This window comes from Phytophthora ramorum (assembly GCF_020800215.1).
Source record: "Phytophthora ramorum isolate Pr-102 chromosome Unknown Phyram_PR-102_s0007, whole genome shotgun sequence".
Lineage (NCBI taxonomy): Eukaryota > Oomycota > Peronosporomycetes > Peronosporales > Peronosporaceae > Phytophthora > Phytophthora ramorum.
The window spans coordinates 3,098,260-3,117,171 of NW_027150653.1; the positions used below are offsets into that span (position 1 = coordinate 3,098,260).

The window sequence follows — 18,912 nt, forward strand, 5'->3', positions numbered from 1 at the left end:
TCCACTCCTAGCGACTGGCGTGCTACACACGTGCGGAGCGGCTTTTCTGCCGCAAACTCAACGTTGCCTTGCCCATCGCTCACAATTGCTTTTCGTGCCGCGCAGTGGATCGAACCGGAATTAGCTTCCTGTCAACAAAATGGGCCGAGAAGATCTCAGCGTGTCGGCCATCTCCGTGGCCGAGCGCGTCGTGGACGCCAAGGCCGTCGCGTCCCCGTCCGCCGCAGCGCAGACGTCGCCCATCGAGTCGGAGGCCGCGGCCCTGCGTCGCCGCACCTCCATCCCGAGCACTTTCTCGTTCGGTGGCGTGGACCATGCGATCCCGGCCGCCGACGTGGCCCAGCGCCGCTGGCGCAGCTTCGACGCAGCCGTCGACAACTCGGCCGCGTCCTCGGCGCTTGAACAGCTCTCGCGCCGCATCCAGCAGGAAAGCCAGCACGTGCTCAAGCGCAAGGCGCGGCTGTCGCGTCGCCGCGAGCTCCTGCGCAGCGTGAGCTGCTGGCTCAGCTCCAGTCGCCGCGACCAGGTGGCGCTGCTGCAGATGCAGCTCGTGGCCGAAGTGGCCACGGGCAACCGTTCGCTGGCCGTGCTCAGCGACATGCACACGCTGCTGGCGCTGGACGAGGCTGACGAGCTGGCTACGGGTTCCGCGCGCCACCGCGGCAGCTTTGCGGCCAGCCAGACGCTGCTGGACGGCATCGAGCAGTCGGACCGCGCACTGGCCGAGGACTGGATGCGCCAGGTGCTGCAGCTGCAGGCCAAGTACCTGGCCAAGCTCATGGCGCTGCACGGAGGCAAGAGCGTGCAGGTGAGCGGCTTGACGCTTTCACAAGTGCTGGATCAGGTGGAGAGCGTCACGGCCGCCAAGGACGAACCTTCGGTCGCGCTTGTGCGCTTCGAGAAGCTGCTGAGTCGCCAGAAACTGCTCAAGCCCGAGCTCAAGAAGGCGCTAGACAAGCTCTGCCTGGACACCATGCGCTCCTTCACGCGCGCCAGCAGCCAGCCAGGACCTAAGAACGTCTTTGACGACAGAGAGCCGCGCGACGTCATGCAGTCGCTCGTGCAGGAGATCGTGAACGCCGTGGCCGAGGAGGCCCACGTGGTCAAGCAGCAGGTTCCCGCGCTTAGGGTGTTCGTGGAGCACATGGTCTTCAGCCGCCTGGCCTGCGCGTGCTACCGCGGCACGGCCGCCGACCTGGACGAGCTCAACGGCTCGTGGCGCGAACAGGCAGCCAAGATGCGCGAGCTGGGGCTGGAGCAGGTCGGCCTGCCTGTAGCCGTCCCTGCAGAGGCCAAGCAGCAGCAGATGTTCAGCGAGTCCATCGCCGCGTTCAACAAGATGCCGCACCTGGTCCCGTCCAGCGTGCTGGCGGCCTTCATGCGGGCCGTGTGCACGCTCTACCGCGAGGCCAAGCAAGGCCTGGGCCTCGACAGCAGCTGCATCTCCGCGGACGTGCTGCTGCCGCTGCTCGTGTACGTACTGAGCCGCTGCGAGCTGAGCCACCTGCACTCGCAGGTGTACCTCATGGAGCAGTACGCCATCGACGAGTCCCAGGACGGATCGGAGGCCGCCTACTACCTGGCGTGTCTGCAGGCTGCTATGAGCTACATCATGGGCTGCAACTCGGTCGAGGACTCGCAGTAAAGGGTGCCTGTGAGTCGTGTGACGTGAAAGAAAGAGTCTGGTCGTCTGTGGTCGTGAACCGAACGGCGGAACTTCTCCGTCGAGAAACCTATTTAATGAGACTGTAACAATACAAGCGAGTATTCATCGACATCGGGGTTTCCTGTTTCCTCTGGCTGACTAACGAGTGTGCTGTTTAGGGTGTTGGTTGTCTATAGGCTGCTACTGGAGCGAGTCGATCCAATGCCGCACGTTGCCAATGGAGCTCTCTAGATCTGCAGCAGAGCAAGAACAAGCAGGAAGGGTCGTTAGTGTTTGCCAAGACCCAAAGGACGAAGCAGATTTGACGTACTGACGGCTCCGCAGCGCTGTAACCAAGGCGACTCGAGCAATGTGTCGGCTGAAGCGCGGTCCAGCGGGTTCTTCTGCAGACACTGCTGCAGGAAGTCGCAGAAGTCCTGCGAGAAGTATTGCGGCGAGAGAGCTGGAGGCGGCGCTTCCAGCACACTCTGCAGCATATCGATGCACGTCTTGTGCTTCGGGTACGGGTAGACGCCCGTGGCGGCCTCCATGAGCACGAGGCCGAGACTCCAAATGTCCGAGCTGTAGCTGTACTGCGTGTGCTGAATTCGTTCCGGGGACATGTAGCGGAAGGTGCCGACGAAGGTGCCGCACATGGCTACAAGACAAGGAGTCAGAGACTAGAACATGGTCAAGAGGCAGCAGCAGAAGCAGAAGACCTACCGATGGAGTTGCCGAGCTCGGAGGCGATGCCGAAGTCCGAGAGTTTGACTTGGCCCTGGCTGTTCAGCAGGATGTTGGGCGGTTTGATGTCGCGGTGGACGCGCTTGTTGGTCTTCAGGTAGGACAGCGCGTGGAGGATCTGGAAGGCCACACTGGCCAGGACGTGCTCGGGGATGGTACCGAGCTGGTGAATGACGTTTTCTAACGACCCGCCGTCCATGTATTCAAGAGCGAGCACCACGGCGCCGTCACGCAGGAAGGCGCCGAAGAACGTCACGAGGCACGGACATTTCGAGTCGAACAGCGCGTTGATCTCTCGGATGATCTGTTCGCGCTTGGTTTTGTCGTACATGTTGATCATCTTGAGTGCTAGTGGCGTGTTGGTCGGCCGGTGTCGCGATCGGAGCACGCAGCCGCTGGCGCCGCGTCCGATGACCTGTCCACCCCATTCGAGCTCCTCCGGCACGACACTGAAGGCGCGACCTGTTCCTTTGCGGACGACCCCCGTGGAGGTGATGGCGTATTTGCCCTTGACGTAGGCGCCGGCACCCGCGATGAAGGAGTTCTCGAGGCTGTTCATGGTCCGTGGAGCTTGGATGTGCTGACGAAGAGGACGATCGAGATCTGATAGCGTCTCTTCCCCGCGCCAGGCTTCGGGGGTCGTCTAAGAAGAGCTCACGCGCCCAGTGCGACTTCAACTTACTGGCGTTGACAGACGTTACGTTGCACGCAGAAGATCAAGCAGGACAAGTCGAGTGCCGAGCGCGAATGACTACTATATTGGCGTTGCACCCGCGTTTTAATAACGCGCGGATGCAACGACCGGATGGCTAGCCGTTGTGTGTGCACGCGTAAGGGCGGACCATGGGTGCGAGCGGATCAAACCGGTTGAAGCTACTCACGCGAGTGGAGTTACAAGTGAGCAGCCATTGTGCAGCCAGTGCCGACGCCTTCTGAACTACAAGGACAGACGACTAAGCGCAGCGCTTGACACGCCTGTCAGCACAGGACGGCTCTGCAAGGCCGAATCGACCAGTGCTGCGCTGCGCTGCTGTATCTGTGACGAGAAGCGAGAGCTACATGCAGATTATCTTTAGGCGCGCTGCCATCTTCGCCTTCATGGTCTGATCCCGAGGATCCGATATCTTTAGGCGCACCTCGAGCCACGAAGCTTCCTGGTTCGATGCGGACGCCCCGACCGTCACGCATTATCCATTCGGCTGGCTACTTGCCACCAGCTCCACAGCAACTCAAGCCGCCTCTCTCCAGTTCGACACCAAGATGCGCGTGCTTCAGATTGCCGGATTGACGCTGCTGTGGGTCTGGACCGGCGTGCAAGTTACCAGTGCTACTTCGTGCTCGAGTCAGGTGTCTAGCGGCGACCAGGGTGTAGGCATTTGGGCGGAAGACGCGCCGACTTGCCCCACACAAGGTGGCTTGGGCTGCTTTGGTGGAGGCGCCACCTGCCGCTTCTGCATGGCGTTCAGCACAGACCAAAGCAAGCACCTGCTCCCGTGCGCCGCAACCACTGCAACGCAGGCGCCGGCACCTTCAGTGGCTCCGACCACGACTCCGACAGTGACGCCGAAGCCGACGGCAGCTTCAACGTCACCGACTGCTTCCAACGATGATTGCTCGGAGGCCTTCCAGATCGCGTAAGCCTCCAGCCTCCACGCCTCGCCGCCATGGACTATTACTCTGCATCGATCTCAGCTCTACGCTACCTATGAACATTTGAAGCCGCTCTTGACTTGCAAATACAAACCTACTTCATTTCCTGTTGCTCTCGTCCGCACGTACGTCAGATGGCTACACAAACTTCAGAAAGAGCTCGTGTGAGTGATGGTCTCTTGCCTGGCGTGACGGTCTCCATTACCACTTCTGCGGACTCCAACGCAATGGCGACACACTGCAACTCAATGTCCCGCTTGGCTTCCATTGAGCAGGCCCTTCGCTTGTATTTCTCTAGTGAGCTGTCCGTCCAGGACGCCGAAGACTCGGCCCAATTCCGAGCGCAGATGCTACGTGACGATAATAAAGACACGGACAGCGGCGTCGGCGTCAAAGAGGAGGGCGACAAGCGTACAGGACTCGCTCCAGTCCATCGAGTGCTCGTGGGGGTATCTGGTGCACCGTACGCGGCTCAGTTGGCGGTGATTCTCTACGCGTGGCATGAGACCGGCGTAAACCCGCTCCAGTCGATAACGCCTGACTCCGAAGCTTCGGCGCTGGCAATCGAGGGCGTGACTCCCGAGTTTACTAGTCGACAAGCAGTTCTCGCTGTCTCCGTGGACGCCATTCGCACATTTGTAGCTGGCGTCCAACGGGACGAGGAAGAGAACGTGCTAAAGGCGACGGCGTCACTCGTGGGTGAGATCGGCGGCGCGCGTGGAGTTCTGACCCTGCTGGGCTTCCAGCAGACGGTGGGCAGTCGCAGCCTGGCCCCACTTACGCTCCATCAATGCCTTGCCGCGTTCACGCAGCGGTTCACTCCTGGCGAGCCGCTGTCAGTCGGCGCGCGAGCGTTCAGCAAGCATTGTGCGAGAAGTTCGAGTGGCTGGTGGGGCGAGCTCAAGGGGAACGACGCAGCGAAAAACGAGCGAGCCGAGAGCAAAGTCCGTGACGTCCTGGCTTCTGCCACTTGGAAAAACATCCACAGCCTCCCTCATGCTCATGCGACGATGGAAGTTCGCAACGCGTTGGGGTACGGTGCTCGATGGGACGCGGAGACCCGGACGTTCAGGGGCTTTCTCGAGCCGCCAATGGTCAATGGCCATGAGACCAAGTGGAGACACTAGCAGCAATCGGACTGTAACTCAGATGCAGGCGGAACGAGCGAGGAAGCAGGTGCTCCGAGACGTTGCGGCCGTTGCGGTTGGGATGAATCGAGTGGTTTCGCTGAAGTTCCAACGATCAACTTGACACCTGCAGCTCAACGGGGTCTCTACTAACGTTACCCTTGACGCAACGAGACTCGTGACGTGACACCAAGGAGGAAATGGTGCGGAGAACGTGCTTGAAGTTGTCCTATGTTGGGATCCGTTTAGTGGTTTCGATCGTCGCCTACTACCTACCTGCGCGCACTGAAGCAGCCTCGTCCTTCTTGGTGGAGCAAGTCATTCCCCAATTCGCAGACCGCTTCATAGTCGACAGATTCAGCAGAGTAGGCTCGCCGCCTTGACAACGCCAGTCGTTTTCCGGTCAAGTAACACGATGCGAGTCCTCCACGTTTCGAGCGCCTTCTGCCTGGTGCTGGCTGTACTGAACGCAGGAACTAACACAGCTTCGGCAGCTACGTGCTCTGAAAGAGTGTCGACCGGTGATCAGAGCATGGGAATTACTGCAGTGGAAGACGCTACCTGCATGACTGGGGGCCTGGGCTGTTTCCCTGATGGCGATCAGTGCCGATTCTGCAAGAAGCCAAATGCAACCCAGAGCAGCCACCTCATGCTGTGCTCGGACGTTCAAGTCTCGATGACTACAGCCGGCTCGGGTGAACTGACAACCAAGTCAACAACAACATCGTCGACTATGTCGGACTCGCTTGAGGCGGCTGTCGACTGTGTGTCCCGCGTATCTGTCGGTGACCAGGGCGTCGGCATTTCAGCGGTGGCATCCACAACCGCCTCTTGCTCTGCGAACGGATTAGGTTGCTTCGAGAGCAGCAAGTGCCGATTCTGCCAGTCGAGAGCCACCGTGCAAAGTGCTCCATACGCCAAATGCTCAAGCTTTGGAGGAAGCTCGACATCAACTGGTACAACGTCGACATCATCGCCGACATCGTCTCCTACGTACACCCCGGCTCCAACTGCAGCCTCGACAAGCACCGGTTGCTCGTCTGTTGTCTCGCGGTCGGGACTGGAGGGGGTTTCGTACGTCTCTGAGAGCCGCTGCAACGTCGCCGCACCCTCATTGCTGGGCTGCTCAGCCCGTACGTCTTGTCGACTGTGCCGTAACTACAAGAACGAAGCCAACCAGTACCTCGTCAGCTGCCAAGTCCTGAAAGACCTAGGGGCTACCGAGAGCGCGACGGCTAGCTCTACACCTACTGCCACCGATGCAGCGGAGTCGGTTGCGATTAAACCCTCAGCAGCAGATACTGTCGTTGAGAGCTCCGGGAAGTTGTCGGTGTCGACTGAATCCGAGAACGGTGCTGCTCAAGTAGCGACGGCAACTACCCCCGTCTTCGCTGCTGCAGCAGTCGTGGCACTTCTGGTGGTGGTGATGATGAGTGTCATGTACGTTAAGGGCCGTCGTAACCCGATGGACGAGTGCAAGACCCCCGACGATGGCCCAGGTGACGATTTGTTGACTCCTCACGGTGGACGCGGATACACTCCGCGTGAAGGATCTCTAGTGATGGTCGTGAGCCAGTCATCGATTGCCACTCTCTAAAGCTAGTGACACGTACAGGGCGTTGGCATTTCCAGTCTGTAGTCTAGAGCACACTAGATCCTCTTCTTCTCGTGCTTTCATCACTCGTTTCAGAGTACTACGTGAATATATTTTTGATATTCACCTGAAGTCATGCCCCATTGCCCTTCTAGGACCCTTTCAACCTTCAAACGAGCATCACTCGCAAACGCCTAAACATTGACTGCCATGGGACCAGTGGTGGTAGTTTTCACGAAAGTTCTCAACGCTCACCATTTTATTCCAAGGTCGATGTAGGGTTGTAGCCGCTACCGTCTCGATCGCATTAATGTTGCGATTTTCATCACCGAGAATACCTACACTTTTCCAGCACCAAATCTACGGCATTTTCGGTTTACTAGGTTTCAAAGCACACCTGGTACAAGCGGCGAGAGCGAGAGTTGACCAGGATGCCACGCCAGCGGATTTGTTTTGTCGTTTGGGCAGGACTTGCAAGCTTCTGGGTGCTCGTCAATGCAGCAGGGGCTACTTCGTGCGAGTCTCGCGTGGCGGTTGGAGATCAAGACGTGGGGATCTCAGCCATGGAAGACTCTACTTGCAAGAATGGCGGCGTGGGCTGCTTCTCGGACGGCACCTGTCGGTTCTGCCAAAAGTGGGCATCCGCTCAAAGCAACCACCTCTTAACATGCACCAGCGAGGTCCTAAGTACTCAGAGTCCGTCATCGACACCTGTGAGAACACCCACCCCGACAACGCCAACTCCAGTCGCTACTGCAGCACCTACCGTTGTTGACTGTGCAGCGATTGTGAAAAAGTCGAGTATGACAGGGATTTCGTTTGTGACGGACGAAACTTGCAACGTTACTCGCCCGACGGCAAATGGCTGCACTGCTCTCACAAGCTGCAGACTCTGTCGAACAACAAAGAACGAAGACAACCAATTCCTCGCTAATTGTGCCGTGCTTCAAAAGCCATTGGCTCGACGGATGACCTCAGACGAGACCGCAGACAGCTCGGAAGCCCCCAAACCGAAGCATTTCACTGATACTTTGTTCATCTGCGTAGGAGGCATGGCACTCGTAGTTGCGATCTTGGGTCTTGCGCACTCCAAGTTCTGTCGTCGTGGTACCAGTGACGCCAATTGTGCAGTTGACGACACTGGCTTGGCGAGCGAAAGCAAAGCAAAGCAAACGAAGACGCGGGTGTGAAGCCTTGAGGTGGAGATCCATTGCACATCTTGGCGTCTCCACGAGCCAAGATACGACAAAGGTAGCCGATTGAGGCTCATTGCTCAGTCATCACTTCTTTATGCACGTTAACGAATGAATTCAATGCAACCGCTCTTGCTTTAGATGAGAGTGAGAGCAATCACGACGATTGTCGCTGCACTTGTCGAGGTGTAGAACGCGATGGATCGAACTCTAGATCCCCCTGAGCCTGCATCCGAATCCGAGCTGGCAGATGCGTCGATGATGAACATTTGACTTCCTGAGTCGCGACCAACAGAACTATCGTCCGACGACGGGTACTCGATGCGGTAGTCTTCATCTCCCGATCCAGCAGAATGGGTTCTGTTGCTAGACCCGATCATGCTCGATCCAGCGTCGTCGGAGCCGCTGAATAGGGTGGAGCCGGTGGTAGTGCTAGGTCCGACGGTGTCTTCCGAACTCCCAGCATCAGAAAAATTGGTTTTGGCTGTTGGTGATGTCGGTGATGGAAGTTGAGGAATTTCTGTCGACTAATTGTTTAGTAGTCTCGAAGTAGGCAGCAGACAACAGTGAACGCAAACTCTAGCTAATACCTGTGAATCGATCTCGAAATTCCTGAGATTCCGCCCATCCGCCGACATGCTGAGTCGAAGAAGTGTTAGAGCCCACAGAAGGCGAAGCCTCAGTCGATACAGCGGTAATCATGAGCGTAAGCAGTAGAGTGGCGAAGATCTCCATTGCGTGTCTTGTGCTGGCCAGAACACCTAACGCACTTGGACGAAAGTTGATAAATGAGGTTACCACTGATCCTGTGCTATCCAGTTCGCTGTGCGACGTGTAGCTAGGTTGGCTCGAGCTCTTCCACGATATTGTGATATGTAAAGGTTTTATGGCAAGTAAAATGGTCGGCAGGAACTACACTGCTGCCAACCAGGCGGAGTATAGAAGAAAGTTGTAAAGAATTATGAGCGACGGCGCTCTGATGTCGCATTACTAGCCAAGTTGCACAGCGACGCGTGGAGAACTTGGTTGAGCAATTCAGACTACTTGGAGGGTTTACTATATTTTCATGCGGAACAGAGAAGTACAGTGCAGTGGTCATTGTGGCGCAGCAATACGCATCGTGTAGTCTATGAAGAGCTTGTTGAACTCTTGTGGTATGCTGCTGCTGAGGCTATCAGCGCATTCACTTTTGTTTCCAAGAGTAGCCATTTGCAGAAAGAAAGTGTCTTTTTCGCAAGTTGATCGTCAGCATCTCCTAAGCTAGCAGGCCATGCCGATCCTGATTGTTTGAAGGTGTCAACGCGTTCGTGCTCAAGGCACTGCAGTCGATCAACAGCTACTCCTGATCAGCCCGACCAGGAGCTGGCAGATGCATCGATAAGGCTAGAGTCTAGCAGTAAACCGTCAAGACAAAGACTATCATCGTCAGCAGCGCAGAGTCGGTGACAGTATTCGTTTCTCGAGCGCCCGAGACGGCCCCTGAACCACTTGCTTGACTGCCAATTTCGTCAATTTCTCCGGAGGGAGATCCAAACTCGATGCTGTCGCTACGATTGGTGTCGCCATCATGATCATTCCAATCGCTGCCTGAACTCGAGGTACGAGAATCCATGCTGCTGTTCAATGTTGCATCATCAAGAGAGCTTGCGAGTTTCCCTGTATCGTTGCTACCGCCTGTGGTGTGGACAGTTCTGTTGCGAACCACATCCTTGAAGGTGCCCTCAGACGTTCTGGAGTGACTACCCCTAGTCGATGAGCTGGATGAACTGGTTGCAGTCGTGCCTTGGTGACTTGCATTTTGTACAGTATCTGGCTTTGAATCATGAACAGGTTGTTGTGGTGTCGATGTAGACGGCTCACTTGTTGGAAACCGCGTGGTTGTAGGAGACGTCTCCGTCGTGGAAATGGCTGCAGAGGTTTTGGTCGAAGCAGGGTTACTGTTCGTGTCAGTTTGAGGTGCTGGCGTCTCACTTGGGGAAATTGTACTCATAATAACCGAATTGTCCGTCGCCAAATGAACTGTTGATTCTGGTGTTCTTGGTGCAGAGGTTCCAGATGCAGGCAGTATCGCACCATTACTTGGAGTGGAGGTGCTGCTCGTTTCAGACGGTGCCGAGGCTGGGGAATTGGTAGACGCGACCGTCTCTGGGCTGACTGTGTCGCCTGTCACTAAATGAAATGTCGGATCTGGAGTTCTTGAAGCTGGGGCTACGGGTGTAGTAGACATAGTCGAAGCCTCGTTATTGGTACTGGGCTCGCTAGGCACCGGAGGTGGAGTCTCGGGGGATGCAGCCGTCGTGGAGGGGAGAATCGTGGTTGGATCACTCGGGGAGGGCGCGTTAGACTCTGCAGGCATTGGAGGTGGTGGCTCAGTGGATACAATTGCCGCTGGACTAGCCGTGTCTCCTGTTACCAAGCGAAATGTGGGGTCCGGAGTTCTCACTGGAGGGGTGACTGGTGCATTATTCGGGACGCTAGTTGACGCGTCGGGGACCAGAGCCTCAGAAGACGAGATGGTCGCTGACGCATCCGGTGGTGGCATACTTGTGTCGGTAGGTGGCGGCGCTGGAGCGTCAGTTGATACGAGTGCTGCTGAGGTGGCCGGTGGGGGCATTGTCGCAGCCATACGAGGCGATGCCGGAGTCTCAGTGGGCGCGAGTGTTGCTGGAGCGACTGTATCGCTTGTCACCAAGCGAAATGTTGGGTCTGGTGTTCTAGGAGCAGGCGAGACTGGTGTCGAATCATCGCGGCCGGCTGAAGCAGAACTTTGGATACCATCGTCGTGTGCGGAGCCAGTGATGGCGCTGGTATCGGTCGTGCCGGAGTCTGCGTTGATATCCGCGCTTGACGTTTCAACCACGGAGGTCAGCTCCGAAGCAGAACCAGACAAGGGATTCTGACCCGTGACGCAGCTGAGCCAGACGACGAAAACCAACGTTGCGAGGAGCTTCATATTCTGGCGTGTCATGACGACGGCAAATTGGTAAATGGCACCCGACCAGGAGTTCTGCAGAATAAATTGGCTACAGAGTCCAGAAGGGGAATATCTTGCGGTAGTAGTGTCCGTTCAAGGAACCTGACAGCGGTGTACTATCTCGCCTTGCTGGACTCGTGGCTGGACAAGATTAACCTGGAAGTTCAAGGGAAACCGGTGACCAACAATCAGTGAGCGGTTCATTATTTCCAGCATCCTGAAGCTCACTCCAACGTCATACAAGCTGTAGGGAGCCCGTTGAGCGGCTTTTGCGCTGCATTACGGCATGGGGGTGTTGAGCAGTCCCTGGGCGACAGACTGGGCCTTCTCGTGGCCGCAGAGCAGCTCCACGAGCTTCACGCCCATGACCATAGACGTGCCTGGCCCCTGACTGGTCACACACTTGCCGTTCACTACGACGGTCTCGTGCTTGAAGTCCACGCCCGTCATCTTGGGCTCGAAGCTCGGGTAGCTGGTCGCCGCGCCGGGGGGCAGTAGTCCGTGTGCGTGCAGCACAACCGCCGGAGCGGCGCAAATGGCGCCATACAACTTGTCGTCGTCCTTTTGTTTCTGCAGCAGAGCCACAAGTTCCTTGGAGTCACGGAGGTGCTCGGCGCCAGGCATACCCTGCAAGTAGTAGTATTAGATCACAAAATAAATTGCATGTATGTTAGTACTTTGGCAACTTAAAATAGTACATGCAGTTGAAGGGAAAATAACGCACGCCTGGGCACACGACGAGGTCGAAGCTCTTGCCGGCACAGGCTTCAATAGCCACGTCGCCCTGCACCTTGACGCCGCGCGACATGGTCACGATGTTCTGCGGTTTGTTGCCGACCGTGGCCAGCGTCACCTGCACGCCGCCGCGGGTCAGGACGTCGGCCAGCGTGATAGCCTCGATCTCTTCGGAGCCGTCGGCCTGCCAGAAATAGCATTTTTCACGTTAGTACTTTTATCCTGCTGAGTCCAGTACTAGTTAGCGTACAATGGGGATCAGTGCGGTGGTCATCTTGGTGGAGAACTGGCGGGTGCTTGAAGGACGGAGCTGCGACGTAAGACGAGCGAGGCGGAGCATGCACTTGGCTGCTTGTTCGAGAATGACTCGGATGCATAAGATACTACAATGGAGTGGTGTGCACCACTACAGATACTGACCAAGACTTCCGTTGCAGCCATTGCCTTTGCCATTGCCTGGCAACGTCGCTACGTCTGCTTTCGCCGAATCGACGACTATCGAGATAGTATTGGATCGCGGGCTAGGGCCATGTGTATGACACGTACGTCAGTAGCTTCACTTTGGCTTTCTCCGTCGAGCTGCCAAGTGTCTGGCCACTTGTGATTGCCATGGCGCCGCAACGACTTCCACCGATGTCTCGAGCCTCGCACACCAAGCGCTGGCTGGTGGTGGCGCTGCTGCTCACGTCACTCGCGTCCGTGGCTGTGCTCAACTACCGCGGCATGATTGCGAGCACGTACATCAACCGGTCCAAGGAGGAACGCAGTGTCCAGACGCAGCTGCAGAGCTCCAAGGTCGTGGACGAGTTGGTGACGCTGCTGCTGGCCAAGCAGACGCAACATCACGACGTCGACAGCAGCGCCAACTCCACCACCACAACTGCAACGATAGCTGCGCCTCCGTTGCAACGACAGCCAGATCCACGCAGCATTTACCAGGGAGACGAGGATCGAAGCGAGCTCCACATCGTCTTCAGCATGAGCTGCGACCAAGGTCGACGCGTACCGCTGCAGACCATCTTGCAGTTCTCGGCCGTCGCTGTCGGCCAGCGTGGGCCGATCACGCAGATCCTCTCAGGCTGCACGGATGTCCAGCGTGAGAAAATCATGAAGGAACCCACGCTCTACTACGACTTCCGGAGACACTTCACACCGTCGTACTCGCCGCACCCAACACCCAACGTCACGGATGAGTACACGCCGTACAACAAACCATTCGCTCTGCGCCACTTCCTGCGGAATGCGCAGCCACCAGTAAAGCACGACATTATCGCGCTCATTGACGGAGATATGGTGCTCTTCAAGCCACTGGAAGTGAACACGGGTCGGGATGTCACCAAGTACTACCACGGCAAGCGAGACAAAGCCACAGTGAACGACACGGTGGCGGACGGCATCGCCATCGCGCAGGACTGGCACAATTACCTCAACTCCGGTTGGTATGCCGCCCACGCCCGAGATAAACTGGAGGCTGTCTGCGCTGGCAAACCTTGTATCAATGTGACTCGCGACGATGCGCGTGAATACTACTCCAGTACGGGACCTCCGTACATCATGACGCGGCACGACATGGAGGCCATGATTGACGATTACTGCGACTTCGTCGTGCGTGGTCGGCAAGTGGAACAGGCTTGGATGGTGGAGATGTTCGCGTACACTCTGGCTGTAGCAAACCACGGCATCAAGCACACACTGTTGACAAACCTGGGAGCGACCCACCCGAAACTAGCAGTGGAAGAGCGTGAGTACTGGGACTTTGTGGACGACACACTGCCGAACCCTTGCGAGAACACGTCCGCGGTCGTCATGCCGTCCGATCCGCCGGTAGGTATCCACTACTGCCAGAAGTATGGCTTCGTCGAAGGGGACCACAAGGGCCACTACTACTACAAGTACGATCTGCCCGAGACACTCGTGAACTGTGATAGTCCTTTGCTGATGGTGCCTCCTACATCCGACTGGGATGCGCTGGAGACAACGACGGCACGCGAGCTGCTAGCGCAAAAGCGGCATGAGGTCTGGGTCGAATGCTCGACTACTAAGATAGTCAACCAGGCAATGGTTAAGTACAAACAGCGCGCCTGCCCCAACGGATACAACACACAGCAAGGCATTGAGATGGTTAAGCCGTAGACGGTCTTCGCTACAGACACGAAGAACATTATATGATAGCAAGTCGAAGTAGCATAACCTGAGTTCCGTGAGTGAATGAACAACTTGTCAAAAGAGTGGATTCGATGATTCCAATGAAGGTGCGGGCCTTACGTGTTCGTACTCTCGAGCCGAGCGGGTTCGCGCTGGAATCTACAGAAGTCCTTGGCGTGCCAAGTCCTCGTACGTCTTCTTGTTCAGCACGTTACCTTCTGAATCCTCGAACTCCTCCTCATTTGAAGCATTCCAGACCTCTGTATCAATCTGGTCCTTCAATTTCTCGTACACTGTTTCAACAACAACAAAAAAGATAACAAGCGATCAGTTTGTACTCAGCGGCCCATCCGGTTGAAGCACAAGACAACGCTTACACTGAATGGCGTCCCTCATGAGCGTGATATCGTGGAAGTGCTTCGTGTTCGGAATCTTCAGACAGCGCATGCCAAAGGCGTGACGCCATTCTTGGAAGTGGCGATCGAACGCACGCCGCCCCCAATAACTGTGGTTGCCACAGATCTCGCACTTGAACTCGACGCCAAGTCCGTGCAGCTTGTACAACCAGTACGGAATCGGCTTCCCGTCCCAACCGAGCGGTAGGTTCAATGGATTGTAGAGCTGCTCTTCTTCGTCCTCACCCTCTTCATTTTCGTTCTCCACATCCACATCGGAGAATGCTCCTTCTTCCTCCTCCTCGATTTCAGCTTGGAGTTCCTCGTGTGTACGGGTTTGCTTCAGCTCCAAATATGAAATCGTGCCTTGAACGACTTCCGTTAAGAGCTCGTACATCCGTCGGATCAACACCTCGTCGAATGCGATGCCCTTCTGTCTCGCCTCCAACTCTTTCTTGGTGTCTTTACCCGAAGTCGGGGCCTTCGAAGCTGCGTCATTACTATCGCTCCCATTTGATGCCTTTGTGGCGGCAGCAGCAGCAAACTTTTTGTGCTTTTTTCCTGTGAGGTGACCGTTGAACACACCCTCTGAGTTGAACTGCTTGCTGCAAAGCTCGCAAAAGTGCGCAGGGGTGCTGCTATCGTCCGCATTATCAGCGTCCTGGTTCGAGTCCCATCCAGCAATCTGATGCAGGACCCACTGCTTCTCGAACTTGGCAGAAGTTTCGTCAATCACGTCGTCGAGATCCACAAGAGGCTGCGTGCGGCGGTAGAAATCCAATAAATACTCCTTCAGGTCCTTCAGGTACTGTTGGTACGGGACCGAATGGGTCTTTTGTGCTGCTGGAATAGCCGAGAAGTCGGAAAACGATGCCAGATACGCCAGATAATCAATCGAAGATCCAGTTGGCTGTTTCTTCCCCTTGGTCTTGGCACTGGAGCTCAGTGCTTCCTGTGTCTTCCGTGCTTGCCTGCAAACACCGACCAGTCAGCTTCCTACTAAGCGTAAGCACCTCATCACTGCTACTCACCACTTGAGTTCTGGGATGTTGAGGAATCGCGTGTAGAACTCGTTCAGGTCCACGTACTTCCCAAAGCGCTCTTCGCCCGAGAACTGTAAAATAAAATTTACAGCACTCAACACCTCAGCTTCTACTGCCACAATAGTAGCACTATATAGGCAACACCCACCTGGACGTTCGGGTGCAGCGCCTCCTCCAAATTGGGCTCGTGAGATACCACCGAGTTCGGGTACTTGCGGTGGAACGAGCGGATGGACTTGAGCTGCTCGTAGAACGATGTGAATACTGCCCGTCCACGCATGCTCTCCGTCTCATCTGCGAAAATCCTGCAGCACCGACCAGGGTCAGTCCCATACTCCCCACAAGCCACTGAATGCCGCAATGACGCACCCATCCTCGTCATTGTAGAGTTCCTTCACGTGCTTGCTGTGATGTGTCACTTCGTCCAGCAAGTTGCTCACCTTATGGCCATGCAGAACTCGACTGCGATGCTGTTTTAACGTCAATATGTCAATAGTAGCGTCAGAAAGATGAAAAAGGACCAAACTTTGGCACCAGAGCCTCGTACGTTGCGAGGTTTCTCGCCCAGCGTTGCCACGACAGCGCGCTCCAACGCTTCGACCTCCTCCTGCTCGGCGCGCAGCTGCTCCAGGACCGTGGACGACATCGCGACGGGGACTCGGAGACGATCAAGTAAGTGGCGGTGCCCTCCCGCTATTTCGGAAATAAGAGGATTTTCTACGGTACTATTTTATCTGTGACTTGTGACAAAATGGCTACATCGACTCCAGCGTGTCCGCTGAGCGCCTTCAACAACTGGGTAACTATTCACTGCCTGGTTTATACTGCGACACTGTCGACCTTCCTGGGACTACCAGTAACCTTCGTCGTACGTTGCTGGATCAATCGCTGTCGCTGTCCAGTAAGCAGATGATATCCATGTCGTTCGGCATCGCTGTGGGTTTGGGAGGTGGTCGCGCTTGGCGTCGTTGCCGCTGGTCGAATGGGTTGTTCACGTTATGATTCCTGGACAAAGAGGCCATGGAGCTCGCTAGATTGGACTCTGCTTGGTTCAAGAGGTCTTGGGGCGCAGCCAGCGGGGCTGATGCAACTGCGGTCGTCGTAGTCGGCGGAGGCATACTGTTCACGATGGTACTCGCCGGCACCGAATACATCCACGAGGACGAGGTACCTGCATTGCTGGCTGCCGCACCATTGGAAGGAAACAGGTTCTCATCCAACGGGAAAGGAAAATACTCACCACAGTTGTCATCACCCGCGCCGTTTGCTGTGTTGGTGTTACCGGAAGCTGGCGCCGTATCCCACGCATCACTATTCACGGTCAATATATCGATGTCGTCATCAAGCAAGATCGGAGCTGACGCAGATGCAGCAGCAGAAATGGTTGTGCCACTTGATGCCTGCGTGGTTACCGCGTCTTCATCTTCATCGTCACTGGATAACAAATCAATCTCCACTGGTGCTGCTGCACTTGATCCTGGTGGACCATGCGCCGCGTCACTCGACGTCGCTGATGCTACAGTAGCCGACGTGCTATCTGTTGCGGGCATAGTAACCTCTGCCTGCTCTGCTTTCAGTTTCTTTGCTGGGGGCTCTGGCACCTGCTCTTCTTCTAGTCTCCGTTTCCATGATCCATCAGGAAAGATTTCGACCTCCTCCAGTTCATCTTCACCTTCGACTTCTGCAAGAAGCTTCTTTAAATATGGATCAATACGCAAATCGGATGCCTTGATAAACTGTGATAAGACCAAGCATGCGCACAAAGGCGTCAGTCAAAAGAGATGAGTCAGCCAACGAGGACCGTTGGGAATAGGAACGCTTGCTTACATGATGACACACTGTACACCGCCATGCCTTTGATCTCGCCTTCTTGCTGAACAATATGAACGTTTTCAGATCGAAGCACTGCAAATGTTTGCAGTGCAATCCTCGTGCTGGTAAGTTGATCACGCACAGACCTAATGGGCAACGGACGGACAGCATTGTGACTGTGGCGACGACGTCGTCTTCGTCTTCGCTCCCGAACGACTTGATGACGTCTTGCTTCGCGCTCTCGTACGTTAAACCCTTCGATGTCTCTTGCACTTCCGCAACGAGATCATTAATGTTGCGCACCTCCACGATCTGTATCATGAAGCCAAACACGGATGGGTTCTCGGTCGTCCTGATGTCCACCACGTTTCGTCCAACCCGCGAGTACTGAAAAATGTTTGCTGGGAGCTCTCGAAGCACCTTGGACGGGTTCGCATGGCCGGGCGGAGCTCGCTGCGTGATCGGCACACCAAAGCCGTTCACACTGAGCTGCGTAGAGGTTGGCCAGCAGTGGCCCGCTGCAAGGTCTTCTTTCACTGCGAAGCACCGCAGCTGCAGTTCCAACGAGCCTGGCGTCATGGAGCCCGGCTTCGGATCCCGGTTCCCGTACATGTTGTTCAGGTCGTTGTCCGTGATGTAGTACTCTAGCCGGAAGGAGCTCGAGCTCTTCGCGAACCGCACGAAGTTGGGGTCGAGCACTGTCTTTTGCACCCGATAGAACGGGTCGTACGTTTTCGCTCGACACATTTCACAATACCACTCGCCATTCAGCTATATCAACCACAAACACCGTCGTCAGTGGCCACACAGTCCTCAGCACGCAGTTCTCTCAACGCACCGTGATCAGTTGATGGCACTTGGCATGCACAGCCAAGCTGCAGTCAGCGCACTTGACCACTTTGCCGGACACTCCCTGCGTCGCGCAGAAGCACCTAGCTCCGCCCAGAGCCGCAGCTTTCGTCGGGTTGTACAGGTCCACTCCACTCGTGAGCGGGATCACGCCCGTGCTAGCAGGCGCGACGTTCACCGCTCCATACGGCATCCCTGCCGAGGAGCGAGGCGCCACCCGTCCGTAAATGGGGACGGGGATGGAGCGCGTGGGAGGCGTCGTCGGGGTGATGGGTGTGTAGTGCGCCCCAGGCGACACGTTGCCCGCGTGGTAGGCAGCCGACACTTGGGACGCTCTTCCCCTCGTCTGCGCCTCGATGCTGTGCATGCCGGCCAAGAGTCTCTCGGCGTAGAACGTGGCGGATGTCGTGCCTCGGGCCTTGTCCGCGAACAGCTAATACAACCAGGCACAGGTGAGCGCATCGAAAAGGGTTCATCTAATACTTAACAGAGACCACGGACCTCCAGCTCGCTAGCGATGCGGTCCACGAGCTCCGACTTGCGGCCGGAGCGCGCCAGGTTCAGGTCCATGAGGATGTTGCGCAGCTCCGGCATACGCAGCTGATGCAGGCGTGAGCGGATGCCGCGCAGCTGCAGACGCGTGGCAGCGTCGCTCATGTTGGTGGCGCTTCCTCGGTGTGGACGGCGGCGTGCGCCTAAAAGCTTCTTCTCGGACGCCCTTCGCTCTCTATAGGCATGCCCCAGCTTGGTGGGCTGAGGACGGGCGTAATTTGGCAATAGGACACACGGAAATGCGTCGCAGGGAAAATGTATAGACCCATAGTAAAACAAAGAAGTAGATTTAGTCATTCTGTACCATATTTTGTAAATAAAGAACCGTGCTCACCGTATTTTGTGACTGAGGTTTGTGACGCATTTCCGATAGGACGCTTCGTAGCGCGCGATTCCTCGGTCTAGGCAGACGTTCGAGTGTTCCAAGCAGCTTCTAACCAAACTCTATGCTATG

The 18,912-nt window shown here is 56.2% G+C and overlaps 9 protein-coding genes across 9 annotated transcripts; 5 read left to right on the forward strand and 4 right to left on the reverse strand.

The window, feature by feature from the left end:
- Window positions 1-139: 139 nt before the first annotated feature.
- KRP23_8964 (uncharacterized protein) lies at window positions 140-1,645 on the forward strand (the record flags this gene model as incomplete). The annotated part of the gene is made up of 1 exon (XM_067894468.1): window positions 140-1,645. One exon carries the CDS (start codon window positions 140-142, stop codon window positions 1,643-1,645), a length of 1,506 nt encoding a protein of 501 aa, XP_067743903.1.
- A 201-nt stretch (window positions 1,646-1,846) lies between these two features.
- On the reverse strand, window positions 1,847-2,948 carry KRP23_8965 (Mitogen-activated protein kinase kinase 3; the record flags this gene model as incomplete). Its single annotated transcript, XM_067894469.1, has 3 exons — window positions 1,847-1,899; window positions 1,977-2,303; window positions 2,369-2,948. The coding sequence occupies 3 exons, from the start codon at window positions 2,946-2,948 to the stop codon at window positions 1,847-1,849; spliced, it is 960 nt and encodes a 319-aa protein (XP_067743904.1).
- Window positions 2,949-3,649: 701 nt separating this feature from the next.
- Window positions 3,650-4,027, forward strand: KRP23_8966 (uncharacterized protein; the record flags this gene model as incomplete). Its single annotated transcript, XM_067894471.1, has 1 exon — window positions 3,650-4,027. The coding sequence occupies one exon, from the start codon at window positions 3,650-3,652 to the stop codon at window positions 4,025-4,027; it is 378 nt and encodes a 125-aa protein (XP_067743905.1).
- A 239-nt stretch (window positions 4,028-4,266) lies between these two features.
- Window positions 4,267-5,166, forward strand: KRP23_8967 (uncharacterized protein; the record flags this gene model as incomplete). Its single annotated transcript, XM_067894472.1, has 1 exon — window positions 4,267-5,166. The coding sequence occupies one exon, from the start codon at window positions 4,267-4,269 to the stop codon at window positions 5,164-5,166; it is 900 nt and encodes a 299-aa protein (XP_067743906.1).
- A 532-nt stretch (window positions 5,167-5,698) lies between these two features.
- KRP23_8968 (uncharacterized protein) lies at window positions 5,699-6,763 on the forward strand (the record flags this gene model as incomplete). Its single annotated transcript, XM_067894473.1, has 1 exon — window positions 5,699-6,763. The coding sequence occupies one exon, from the start codon at window positions 5,699-5,701 to the stop codon at window positions 6,761-6,763; it is 1,065 nt and encodes a 354-aa protein (XP_067743907.1).
- Window positions 6,764-11,206: 4,443 nt separating this feature from the next.
- KRP23_8969 (Protein DJ-1-like protein B) lies at window positions 11,207-12,002 on the reverse strand (the record flags this gene model as incomplete). The annotated part of the gene is made up of 3 exons (XM_067894474.1): window positions 11,207-11,554; window positions 11,652-11,846; window positions 11,913-12,002. 3 exons carry the CDS (start codon window positions 12,000-12,002, stop codon window positions 11,207-11,209), a joined length of 633 nt encoding a protein of 210 aa, XP_067743908.1.
- A 293-nt stretch (window positions 12,003-12,295) lies between these two features.
- Window positions 12,296-13,795, forward strand: KRP23_8970 (uncharacterized protein; the record flags this gene model as incomplete). The annotated part of the gene is made up of 1 exon (XM_067894475.1): window positions 12,296-13,795. The coding sequence occupies one exon, from the start codon at window positions 12,296-12,298 to the stop codon at window positions 13,793-13,795; it is 1,500 nt and encodes a 499-aa protein (XP_067743909.1).
- A 171-nt stretch (window positions 13,796-13,966) lies between these two features.
- On the reverse strand, window positions 13,967-15,891 carry KRP23_8971 (Splicing factor SF3a60-like protein; the record flags this gene model as incomplete). The annotated part of the gene is made up of 6 exons (XM_067894476.1): window positions 13,967-14,100; window positions 14,185-15,173; window positions 15,234-15,316; window positions 15,394-15,550; window positions 15,615-15,715; window positions 15,793-15,891. 6 exons carry the CDS (start codon window positions 15,889-15,891, stop codon window positions 13,967-13,969), a joined length of 1,563 nt encoding a protein of 520 aa, XP_067743910.1.
- Window positions 15,892-16,126: 235 nt separating this feature from the next.
- Window positions 16,127-18,563, reverse strand: KRP23_8972 (E3 SUMO-protein ligase SIZ1; the record flags this gene model as incomplete). Its single annotated transcript, XM_067894477.1, has 4 exons — window positions 16,127-16,981; window positions 17,073-17,828; window positions 17,896-18,339; window positions 18,408-18,563. 4 exons carry the CDS (start codon window positions 18,561-18,563, stop codon window positions 16,127-16,129), a joined length of 2,211 nt encoding a protein of 736 aa, XP_067743911.1.
- Window positions 18,564-18,912: the final 349 nt, after the last annotated feature.